The following is a 12,525-nucleotide window of genomic DNA, read 5'->3' as shown; positions in this document are numbered from 1 at the left end:
TGGAGGAATCGAACCTGTGAGAAGTGACAGTGAAAGTGTCGAGTATGCGAATGAGAGGAGTTTGGGGGGGTTTAGCATCGGGGGTTACTGTTCATTTGTGTATGCGTGTGAGAAACTGCACACGCATAGGGAAGCTCTGAGAGGGCATATAAGCCCAGAAGTTACGATCCTAGCTTCCTGAAATCAGTCCAATTTGGCTTCTCTAGGCTTTTTAGTGCAATGTCTTTTGACGACAAAATCTAATGTGAACCAAATAGGAATAGACCCATTTTCGATATTATGGATTTTTAAACAGACGGTGTTCTTAATGTGCGGCTGCAGTGGAGTGTTGGTACTGCACACGAAAATACTTGCCAAACGCGACCTGCGTTTAATAGGCACAATCCTTTTCGGTTCCGATCAACAAACAATATCAACGTAAGGACGGTGTTCTTAATGTGCGGCTGCAGTGGAGTGTTGGTACTGGAATCATTTTGTTGGTAACATATCCCTACCGTAGCCCAAGTAAATCCTAATTGGGGAAGGTGTAAGCGAATCATCAATTAAGGTGAGCGACCGGTCGCAAGAAACACTGGTGAAAAAGACAAAATATCACATCAAAACTGGTTTCGATTAAAACGCTGGTGTGTTCAAAACTCACTGGTTTCGTCCTGAAATGTGATCTCATCTCAGGTTAGGTCAGAGTTCAACTGTTCCAGCTATCTGGGGTAGCTTTTCTACTTTTATTCGGGATCAGAGCTAACTAGTTCTAGGCAAATACCACATCCATGCCTTCATATACACCTTTTATTCTCTCTGCACACTCTGTTCCCACCTACAACCTCGCTGTAACTGCAACATAATAAATTAGCAATAGCAAAATTGATCTCTATCTCTCTCTTTCTCTCTCTCTGATATGTGAGGGGTCGCAGGATTCTTACATTTCACTCGGCGAGGAGGAACTAGGCAGAAGAGAAAGCTAGAAGATGGATAGCCGAGCGAGGAAGAGTAGGGAGACAAGCCCTGACAGGGCAAGAGTATATGTTCAACCCAAAATGAAGGCCTTCAAGAAAATTCAGGTTTTGTATTATCTTTGTAGAAATGGGCAGCTTGAACATCCCCATTTCATGGAGGTCTCTCACTTAGCCAACCAACAGCTTCGTCTAAAAGGTAAGTAACACAGAATAACTTCTTTCTTTCCTTTGTTTTTTCTGTATCAAAATTCTTTTGGGAACACTCCTGTATCTTTATTCATTTTCTGTGCACAAAGATGTCATAGATCGGCTTACAGTTCTCAGAGGTAAAGGCATGCCCTCCCTGTTCTCCTGGTCCTGCAAAAGGTATCACTGTTTATTCAACTATACATTTCCGTTAAGCTTTTGCGCTCGTGATTTCTCCTTCATATTCTTATTAAACATTCTATGTTACAGCCTGGGAGATCCATCTTCTCATCTCACCCTTTTCTGTTTTTTTTTTTTTTTTTTCTGGTTACTGATTTAGGAGTTACAAGAATGGTTACGTGTGGAACGACTTAGCAGAGAATGACGTGATCTATCCAGCAGAAGGAGCTGAGTACATCCTCAAAGGGTCTGAGCTAATAGAAGGTTGTGCAGGTTAGTCTCCAATCACTTCCCTCACCTCCGCCAGGCCCCTACCACCCTTTACTTTCTCAGCCCCAACAATTATTTTCTTTTCTTTGAAACAGAGAGGTTCCAGCAGCTTCAAGTAAGCAGAAAGCAGCAGGGAACAGAACCAAATGTCCATTATAAAAGAAAACTAATAATTAGCCCTCGAAACAGAGAGCCGGAAGAAGTGGAAGGCATGCAAGAGGTAGAGGAAGAAGACGAAGAAGAAGCAGAGAAGGTAAGCAATGGCAGCTTCAACAGACCGTCCTACTCTCGACGCTCAAAGGGTGTTTCAACAGAGAAAAACGAGATGCACAAGAACCATCAAAAAACCCAGAACAATCTCACAGAGATCACGTTAGACAACGCATCTCCTCCTTCAACTTCCTCGACCGTTTCAGAGAAAGCCCACGAACCTAACAGTAACTTTCAACGATTCGAGGACTGTGACTCGGCCACTGAGCCCATAATGAGTCGGAACTCGGTTTTGCTCCAACTAATCGCTTGCGGCAGCTCGGTGGCCATTAAGGGAAGAAATGTTCCTACTCTGAATCACCACCAATCGGTATCGAATGGGAGAAAGAGTAATAGCCTTCACAAAGGGGTTCTCTGCAAAACTGCAATCAGGATGACCGAAGATGAAGAGATCAATTACCTGTCGGAGAACCCGCGATTCGGGAACCCTCAATTAGAAGAGAAAGAGTACTTCAGTGGGAGTATCGTGGAGTCGATGACATCAGAAGACCGGGTCACGGTGGAGCCGACACTGAAGAAATCGTCATCGTACAACGAAGCAAGGTTTGTTCCACACTCTGTCCGTCTGTCCCTCTCCTAAGCCAATCCGATACTGAAGAAATCATCATCGGGCGAGTCAAATCCAGACTCAGTCATGGAAGAACAAGCCTTTGGTATGGCTGTGGGCCTTGTGGCATGTTCACTCTTTTGAGTTTTCAGTCTTTTGGGCCTGTTCACTCTTTTTGAGTCTTCAGTCTTTTGGAGGTTCTCCCAAGTCCCAAGTCCCACAGCGTCCTAATAACATGGGCTTAGTTTAGGGATACTCATGGGCCAGGCCTGGCCGCTTTTTAACAGCATTTAATTATTAAAGCATTTGGGTTTCCAGGGCCTGATAATATATAACCAGGCCCGAGGATGGGCTGGGCATCAGGGTTGCTTGGCCCAGAAGAAAAACAGTTGCCCCTGCCCAGATCCAGAAATTTGCAGGCTTGGCAGGCCAGGCTGGGTCGGTCATAAATGATCATCCCCAACATAGTTGCTTACACATGGGCCCATGGGACAATGTCCATTTGTCTGTCAAAAGTAGTCATTGAGCTGAGCTAAACACTGGATTTATATAAATTTGCATTTATTTGTTATAGCAGGAGCATGAAGACTAGGTTGGGAGAAGTAAGAGAGGAGGAAATGGAGAAGAGAGTGAAAGGGAAGTGCATTCCTCGCAAGAAATCTTCTTCCAAGGTCCAAGCCAACCCAAAAAGAAATGATAAAATGACAAATGTATCCTAGTATTCTTTTCTTTTATTTCTTTCTTTACTAGGAAAGAGGTGATGTTGGTGTAGATGAGTAGTGATACTTAAAATTCTGACTTGTGGGACCAGAAGAAGTTCTTCGTCGTGGAAATATGAATGATGGGACTGTGGGAGTGGATCAGTGGAAACAATGTTGATCTCTTTTTTTTTATTAAAAAAAAATGATGATTATGCTGCAAAGCTGATCATTTCATTGCACCAAAATCTAACTACATGAATGAGCGGGCGTTCAGATGTACTTAAAATTAAAATGCTGATGTAGCAAGTTAATTAAAGATGGAAGTAAGACAATATGGCTTTGCCAAACACAATATGCATATGCCATGTCAGTCTGATTCGTGGAACCTGTGTATGGAGCTGATTTGAGAGTCGGTTGTTTGATTATCCAATAGGAATAGGGTTTGGGTGGAAGCTTGTTTATGTGAACTATGAGAATGGCCTTTTTCTTGTAGATGATCCATGAGAGAACATAGTACAAGCTATTTAATTGTTGGTTCAAATTAAATTCACATAGGGTACAGGCTAGTAAGCTCCTTTCAAATTAATTGGTGAAGAAGAACCCAGCTAGTTAATTCATGAGATATTATTGTTTTTCCTCAAGCGGGATGGTTTGTAGATTGATTTGCTCCTATTATTATAGAGGATGAGGATAAGAGAGAGAACAGATCTCACCTTAACAATATGAATTAATTGAACGCTTTAACTCTGTAGCAGCCTAGCAGGCTGTGGAAAACGTTACCAGTCCATGAATTCTAGCTTATATCATATTGGGCTGCTAAAAAGTATATCAGACTGGGCCAAACGGCCCATATGATGATATAATACAGTATAAGCCTATTAGTTCGTTGGTGAAAGAATTGAGGTTGAAAACGGGGCAGTAGGGAGTGGGCTGCTTGCCTAGTTGCTTGCTTCATTGTTGCCCCTTGGAGATTGGAGTATGAAGTATGAACAAGAGGAACGTGAAGTAACCGGCTGAGTAGGTGCCTAACAAATCTATAATTGTTAGATCTGATATGCCAGGTGGGAACCACCATCATCATCACCATCTAAGCCATATCCCATATCATTTCAATCCAAATCATTTTTGGTCTCTCTCTTGTTCTTCTAACTACATCACTTATTCTACTATGTACTATAGATAACCTTCTATACATACATACAATCAAACTATCTCAATCTTCTTTCTCTCATTATCACCTATTAGAGCCAGTGGTAGATCCAGGACCTTTGATTAGTGGAGACAGGGTATCCACTATCCAGCAGGGGAAATGGGTATTCAATGGTGAAGATGAGGAAAATTATTATCTCTAGGTTTGAGGAGACGAAATAGAGGGATGTGATTGAACTGTTGAGTGATGTGAAATGGCAAAAGAACAGAAGGGCAGGAAAAATATAAAAGTTAAAATCCTGAATCTCAAACCTTATAACTTGGTTAATAGGGAATAAAGATATAGGTGTCACTCTTGTATATTTTTCTTTATTTCTTACATATTTACCTCAAAAAATTGATCCTATTTAAAAAGCCAAATTTTATTCGACTCCCTATTATTTTATTTGAGTGGGGGTAATTGTATAGAAAATTAAATTTGTTTATAAATTTTTAATTATATAAGACTTTTGTGGGGGCAATTGCCCATAATGACTTCTACATAAATCCACCACTGATTAGAGCTATTCCTAGGTTCGTTCTACATAGATCCGCCACTGATTAGAGCTATTCCTAGGTTCGTTTAGTATAATTTCATTTCTAACCTTATCATTTCTAATTTGACCACTTATTCATTTAAGCATATTCAGTCATACCTTTCTTTTTTTTGGGGGGGGGTGTGTGGGTGGGGGGGTGGGGGACCTTCAGTTGATTCCAAACAACAGCCCTTCCTTGTCATCTTTCTTGAGCCAGGTTAGTAGCCAAATGATGCAAATGAGTTTAAGGCCTTGTTTGATTTCAATTCTAAAAGGTATTTCATTTAAGTACTAGGACCATACATTAAGTGGCAAAAAAGTACTTGTGTGTTTTGATAAAAACGTCACCCAGAAGTACTATTTTTTTGAAAAGCACTTATAGAAAAAGTGACCTAAGAGTGTTTCTTTTTAGCACTTCTTGAAGATGTGCTTTTTCAAAACGAATGGGACGATTCAATCCCTAAATGATTTATTTAATACCAGTTTTGCCCCCACGTGAGGGTTTTCTTCCCACTCTTCTTATTCAAACACAACAAGTAGAGGGCAGCAATTTCAGTTGTAAGTCCACCGGTGACGATCAACAGTGCAAAAATACGACTGACAAACCTGCCATTTTTCCCTGTGACTATTTTTTGCTTATTTTATTCGATTTGAAGCATTTTTCTGAAAAATGCACTCTTCTCTCTATTCATAGATCTGTGATTAAGCAAGTTTACCGGCACATGGCACTCCACGTGTGGGCCCACGTGGGCTACTAGGTGTCATGATGTGGCAATTTTTCATTGAAATGTATAGTATAATATGTGAAAAGCATTGCTTATATGTATGAGTGAAATGAAGGCTAAAATTGTTGTTTGCGTTAATATAAATACTTATGGGAAAAGTAGCTCACCAAACATCCCCACCCCAATAAGTGCTTAAAAAACATAATAAGTGATTTGACAAATGGGTCATTAAACAGTTTTAAGTGGTTGTTAAAATAAACAATTCTAAAAAATAATTGTGCAACAAGTATTTCTTTTAACAATCACTTAATCACCAAACATAATTAAGTGGAGACTAGGGTTGAATTGTTAGAGATTTTCAATATATCATGTTCACAATGCTTATATGACATTGGAAACCGGAAAGTAAGCAAAGTTTTGATTCTGCCATGGAAATACTAGTTGATGGCTACTCTCGCGCTAGTAGCTTGCCCTGTCTTGGCTCCATTGTCATGGCCCTTGCCATTAGCTTTTTGTTGCATTGAATATAAATTTGTAATTGAAACCTGTACCGGTATTGGAATAGCCCAGAGGCCCATCTTTACACCATAAAATGATAAAATGAAAATTAGTTCTGGTGCAAATATCCTACATTTCGACCAATTGACTGGTGTAATAAACCATCTCAGTCCAATTCAATGTCTGGCTGTCAAATATGTTAAAATTGGTTTTAATTTAGATTGCTTTTAACTCAAATTTGATCAATCCTATATAAATCCATTACGGATAAATTAGGTTTCTAATAAATACTTGGCCATTAATTAAATATGAACTGGTCGAATTCATTGTCATATTAATCTATCCAATCCGTTCAAATTAATTTTGATTTGAATGAATCCAACTCAAAACCCGGTCCATTGACACCCCTAGATATGGATGTGCAAGGAAATTGGGTCTGAACCTGATCAATCATCGGCTATTGGATCCGTTCAAAGTTGCTTCAGTGACATGTTTATAAAATTTGGAGTTCCAAGTTCCAAAGGCGAGTTGAGCACTTAGCCAGCCAGCCACCCCAAATCCAACCGCTTGGCCGACCGCCCTTCAGGCTTCAATTAACATCCTCATCCCGCAAAGATCTCCGAAATTGAAGCGTGCAGCATATGCATGGTTGCCAGATACGATGCTTTTGTCTGTTGGAAATTCTAACTTCATTAACTGTATCGCCTTGTTTGTTCAACACTCAATCAGAACTCCATCCTACTTTTCCTCCATTTCTGTAGTTTTTTTTTTTTACTTTTCGGTGTCTCACTCATGATTCTTGCCGCGAAACTTCGCACTCCCCTCCAGCGTGCTTTGCTATCGGTATCACGTTAAGAGACGTACAAAAGGCAAACTAAACCTGGCAATCCATTTTCAAATCCTAGCTTTCTGTTGTTAACAACGACGTGCATAAATATTTCCCTTCTGATCAATCTACCATTTACCACCTGATCAGATCACGAAATGCCATGCCATCTATTAGAATTTAATTTGCTAAAAACTATAATTATATGTGTAAATATATTTGATCCTTCTTGCTTTTCACCCTTGCTTCAATTTGAGGTTTCTCTTTAGTCTGATGTCAGTTAGTAGGAGTGTCAATTAGATTGGATTTGGTTTAATCCATCCAGTTCAATATGAATTTATTATAAATGAGTCAGGTCCAATCCAATCTAATAAATATTTTGGATAATTTTGGATCAGTTTAATTTAATGTTTGGACCATCTAATCTATTCAAATTCGTTTTTGGTTTAGATTGGTTTCAACTTAAACTTGGTTCATTGATACCTATATTATTATCTTATATCAATGAATGAGATGTTAAATTAATCTAACCTAATCCAAATATAAATTTATTATAGATAGATCAAGTTCAATCCAATCTAATAAATATTTTAAACTGGATTGATTCAATCCAATATATATTGTTGGTCTGTCTAATCTATCCAAATTAATTTTGGACTGAACAGGGTTCAATCCAAAACCAGTCCATTAACACCCTTACCAGTTAGACCTCATTTCTCAAATGTTGTTGGAGGATGCAATCAAATGAAAAACCAACCCCTCCTCTTGTTTGAGCTGACCAAATTCAGCTAGCCCAAACACAACTACATTTACCCTCGATTTGGATCAAAATACACTGCAATAAAAAAGGGCGGGGGGGATGAACTATGATGTATATTTATATATTATTATTATATATTTGGCTTAGAGGGGGAGAGGACTATGTGAGCTGGTCCTCAACCCGACCAACCAAATCTATTTTTTTTTTTTCATTTCCGTTGGGCCTGAAGTTCAAAATCACAACCCAATAATGCTGTAAAGATTTGATTATGGTGTGTATTTTTGAAATGGGATTTGGGTTGGGCCAAAAAATCAAAATGTATGCCACAGCCACACTGTCTTATCACACCGCGTGCTATCAGAATTATTACAATACACGAACTGTAAATGCAATCTGATGAAGGCAGATTTGGCCTTCCAGTGAAATTGTGACACGTGGCACCTCGTGACAACTATGAAAACACCCAGCCAACAAACTTACGAAGTTGATGACCCACCCGGGCACCAGTCTGGCGGGCCTGGCACGACCTGCGTGTGGCACACGCGACCTGCGTAGCGTACGCGCGACTTGTGCGGCGCGCGCGCGGCCTGCGCGAACTGCACATGGCCTGCACGAGCTACGTGGGGCGTGCGGCCTGCGCGACCTGGCTGACCTGGACCAGCCTAGCGCATGATCCGGTCAAGCTGCCCATATGGCGCCCACCGACAAACCTGGCTAGACACTGACCCGCCGACTGACACAGGCGCCAGCTTGACGACCTGGTCTAGACACTGACCCGCCGACTGACACAGGCGCCGACCTGACGACCTGGCCTAGAAAATAACCCGCCGACTGACGCAGGCGCCCCTCTGACAAGCACTAGCCTGACGACCTCGAGGAGTTCACCACCGTACCCCGGTTCTGACAAGATGCGACGAGTCTTACCGTTTGGAGGCTTTTCACCCACCTAACCCGCGAGGATTCCGGTATATAAAGACCTCACCCCCCAAAGGGGAGGGGGATGAAAAAAGGGAAGGAACCCCTGCTCTCTAGCTCTCTCATATTATCTTCAAAGCTCTCTACAATAAGAGTGCTAACTTAAGCATCAGAGAGCCCCCACCAGGAAAATACCCCCGGGACCTCTGATTCAGTTCTCGCAGGTCCTTCAGCTCCTGCCGCCTACAAAGAGGAGGAAAAGATGGAGTTCTCGCAGGTCTCTCAGCTCCCGCCACCTACAAAGAGGAGGAAAAGATGAAGTTCTCATAGGTCCCTCAGCTCCCGCAGCCTACATAGGAAAGAAGACCACCTCATGCTGAGGGCAGTCGGACTGTGCTGCACCAGGGAGCTCCAGCATTCTCTAAGTCATCGACCGCCTATTAGGCAGTCTGCCACCAGGCAGTTCGCCACCGAGCAGCTCACCACCGAGCAGCTCGCCACTGGGCAGTTCGCCACCGAGCGGCTTGCCACCGGGCAGTTTGCCACCAGGCATTTCGCCACCAGGCAGCTAACCACCGAGCAGCTCGCCACCGAGCAGCTCACCACCGGGCAGTTCGCCACCGAGCGGCTCGCCACCGGGCAGTTCGCCACCAGGCAGTTCGCCACCAGGCAGTTCGTAGGCAGTTCACTACCAAATAGCTCATCACTAAGGCACGCCACCACCGGGTCAAATAACGAGGTACTTAGCCAAAAATTTTTACATCACAAAACATTGGTACGTGGCCAAAAACAGTTACATCAATTGGCGCCATCTATGGGAACATGCTACAAAAAGCTAAGTTCTCATCCTACAAAAGCTAAGTTCTCATCTTGCCAAAACTAAGTCCTCACTTTTTAGAAATTGAAGCTATCGCTTTATAGTTTACATTTTTTATGAACTCAGAGACTATGCAGGGAGCTAACAGACTAAGTAGCTCTACCAGCCTTACTTTCAATTCAGATAATGCCACACCCGTCCTCTCCGCAAGGTCCCCCCTACAAAGATGAGCTCTTCGTGGCTTCCGTGGGAGTTGACAGCCAACTGACTACATAGGCGCCCTTACAGGTCGAGCCTTCCAAGGCTCCCGTGTGAGCTGGCAACCTAAAGTTAGTAGTGTTGCTCCCGAAGGTCGAGCCCCTAGTAGCTTCTTGTGGGAGTAGGTGACCGGCATTACGAAGCTGATGTAGGCCAAGCCTACGGGCCACATTACTACTTAAGACTCGGTCACCTCTCCGGCACGAGCAAAGTTAGAAAAGAGTAGACCACTGGTCACTCCCAAAGCCTACGGGCCACATTACTACTAAAGACCCAGTCGCCTCTCTGACACGGGCAAAAGTCAAAGAAGAGTAGACTACGAGTCGCTCCCAAAGCCTACGGGCCACACTAGTAATTGGATCAGCACTTACTAGCTCATCGACTTACGGGCCAAAAGAAATCTACCCCCTTCGCTGAGTTACTATCAGCTCGGGAGTGGGGGGCTATTGATGAGGGTAGATTTGGCCCTCCAGTGAAATTGTGACACGTTGTCACGGGGGTAGTTCTACAGCGGAAGAACCTGTGCGGCGTCCTGGCCAAGGCAGGCCAGAACAAGCCTTTGTAACGCATAGAGGCTAGGAGTTGCTCGAGGGGATGGCTCCACCAAAGTCAGTAGCACTGGATCATGACCTCAAGTCCAATGGCCGGGGCACTCTCCTGGCTCAGACCGGTCCATGGGAGGCGCCGCTTACGTGCTAAAGGGGGACAACCATAATGGAAGGCGACCATGCGCCGATGAAGTGACTTGGCACCGATGTGATGGGTCTCCTATAAGCCGATGATGACAGGCACCTGTGTGCCATGATGATAGGCAACTGCTTGGGCCGGAACACACCTGTGCGCCAAGGGCAACGGGGTAGCTCACTCAGCTTGGGCAAGGGACTGGCGTGGTGGAGGAACATGCTTGAGCCAAGCCCGCATGTCAAGCATCCCTTGAGTATCGGCAGCGCAGTGCCGGTCCAACACTGTCCCCATGAGCAAGTGTGCGCCCATGAGGAACCCTGGTAGCCATGCTAGCCGTTAACCAAGGCAGCCCCGCAAGGGGATGATGGTCTAGGAGTGCCAAGGTTAGGCACCCAAGGAGGTCGACCACCCCACCTCAAAGAGTACGTTAAGCTTTTGGTGGTTTGCCTGAAGATGACATCAATTCTCCCAAAAATCTTACAGGCGAAAATGACGGGCATGTCCCTAACGTAAGCCTGCCAAGCGTAGGCAAGGCTAAGCCTGTGTCAGACTGTCACAGACTCCCCCACTCTATCCATTGTCGACCTCGACAATGGTCTTCATGTGAATGCGCGTCTGTGTCCCGTTCCATCCACTTCTCCACCAGTTCCTGGGCTCACCTGGTCAACCCGGGTCTTGCCTATGTTGGTGTCCATTTATGGGGACGGAACCGTTTCACCATTGCCGGCCTGCCTGGACTTCACCCCTCCAATGTTGAGGTTACTCAAACCGCGCAATGGCTATGCCGTTGATATGTGAAAGAAGGGCCCTCGAAGAATTGTGTGTGGTGCTTCGCGGAGGTCTGCCCCATGTATCATCTTACCTCAAGGCTCAATCGTCTTCTTGGTAGCTTTTCAGTGATGCTACCGAACACGCTAATAGGTCTACTCCTCCTGTTGGCGATGACCTGGGTACCCTTTCACCATGCTGGCCTGCAGACTTCACCTCGCCCTGTGCGGGTTACTCAAACCTAGCCATGGCTTATGCTCTCCTGGCCCTTGAAACTACGCTTCGCCTCGCCGACTCGGGCTACATCTTCACTCCGAGGGGGCCCCACTGCTGCTGCCTCAAGGAGACTTGACCGCAATCTGTGCGAGTGTGGCAACTTTTACCCATGAGTTGCCGAACATGCACTCGCCTTGTGATGAGCTTCTGCTGTTGCAAGTGTTCAACCAGAAAACTGAGCATATCCACCTGAAACTTTGCCGGTGTAGGGCCGCCATGCTCCAACGGCCAGTGTAACCACATTCCTAACAAGGTCCACGCGTCTACCCCCGCATGAGGACAACAACCAATGCGTCTGCACCCAAAAGGGAAGTTGTTTTAGGGTCATTGGAATGGGAACACGAACATTGAATGGCCTCTTGCTAAGCCGGATAAACAATCTACTCGGGCAGTGTACCCGCATTCCTATCAAGGCTCACGCGTCTACCCCGCATGAGGACAACAACCAATGAGTCTGCAACCGCAAGGGAAGCTGTTTTAGTGTCATTGGAATGGGGACACGAACACTGAAATGGCCTCTTTCCAGGCCTGATCTGAATTCTGCTCAATCTTGGGAGGATGTGCCTAGGGACCGCACCCCACAAAATGCTGCTTGTCGAAATGACCGCTTCAACTGGCTCTGGGCTAATCTGCTGAAAACCAACTGCGGCTGCAATTGGCCAACTTGCTCTGATACCAACTGTCACAGGGGTAGTTCTACAACGGAAGAACCCGTGCGGCGTCCTGGCCAAGGCAGGCTAGAACAAGCCTTTGTAACGCATAGAGGCTAGGAGTTGCTCGAGGGGATGGCTCCACCAAAGTCAGTAGCACTGGATCATGACCTCAAGTCCAATGGCCGGGGCACTCTCCTGGCTCAGACCGGTCCATGGGAGGCGCCGCTTACGTGCTAAAGGGGGACAACCATAATGGAAGGCGACCATGCGCCGATGAAGTGACTTGGCACCGATGTGATGGGTCTCCTATAAGCCGATGATGACAGGCACCTGTGTGCCATGATGATAGGCAACTGCTTGGGCCGGAACACACCTGTGCGCCAAGGGCAACGGGGTAGCTCACTCAGCTTGGGCAAGGGACTGGCGTGGTGGAGGAACATGCTTGAGCCAAGCCCGCATGTCAAGCATCCCTTGAGTATCGGCAGCGTAGTGCCGGTCCAACACTGTCCCCATG

The 12,525-nt window shown here is 45.0% G+C and overlaps 1 protein-coding gene across 2 annotated transcripts; it reads left to right on the top strand.

Annotated features, from left to right (window-relative positions):
* The first annotated feature begins 629 nt into the window (after window positions 1-629).
* Window positions 630-3,328, top strand: LOC148876816 (protein SOSEKI 2-like). Of its 2 annotated transcripts, none has more exons than XM_088965005.1 (5): window positions 630-1,149; window positions 1,250-1,319; window positions 1,480-1,592; window positions 1,685-2,402; window positions 2,984-3,328. In XM_088965005.1, exons 1-5 carry the CDS (start codon window positions 966-968, stop codon window positions 3,123-3,125), a joined length of 1,227 nt encoding a protein of 408 aa, XP_088821131.1. In that variant the 5' UTR covers window positions 630-965; the 3' UTR covers window positions 3,126-3,328. The 2 variants fall into 2 exon arrangements, with proteins under 2 accessions (XP_088821131.1, XP_088821130.1); XM_088965004.1 differs by having other exon boundaries at window positions 2,981-3,328.
* The last annotated feature ends 9,197 nt before the right edge of the window (window positions 3,329-12,525 follow it).

The sequence above is a fragment of the Nelumbo lutea genome, chromosome 1 (genome assembly GCF_056320005.1).
Source record: "Nelumbo lutea isolate HS-2025 chromosome 1, American lotus-T2T, whole genome shotgun sequence".
NCBI lineage: Eukaryota > Viridiplantae > Streptophyta > Magnoliopsida > Proteales > Nelumbonaceae > Nelumbo > Nelumbo lutea.
The sequence above is the reverse complement of the archived record's forward strand: the minus strand, read 5'-3'. Positions and strand labels throughout refer to the sequence as shown.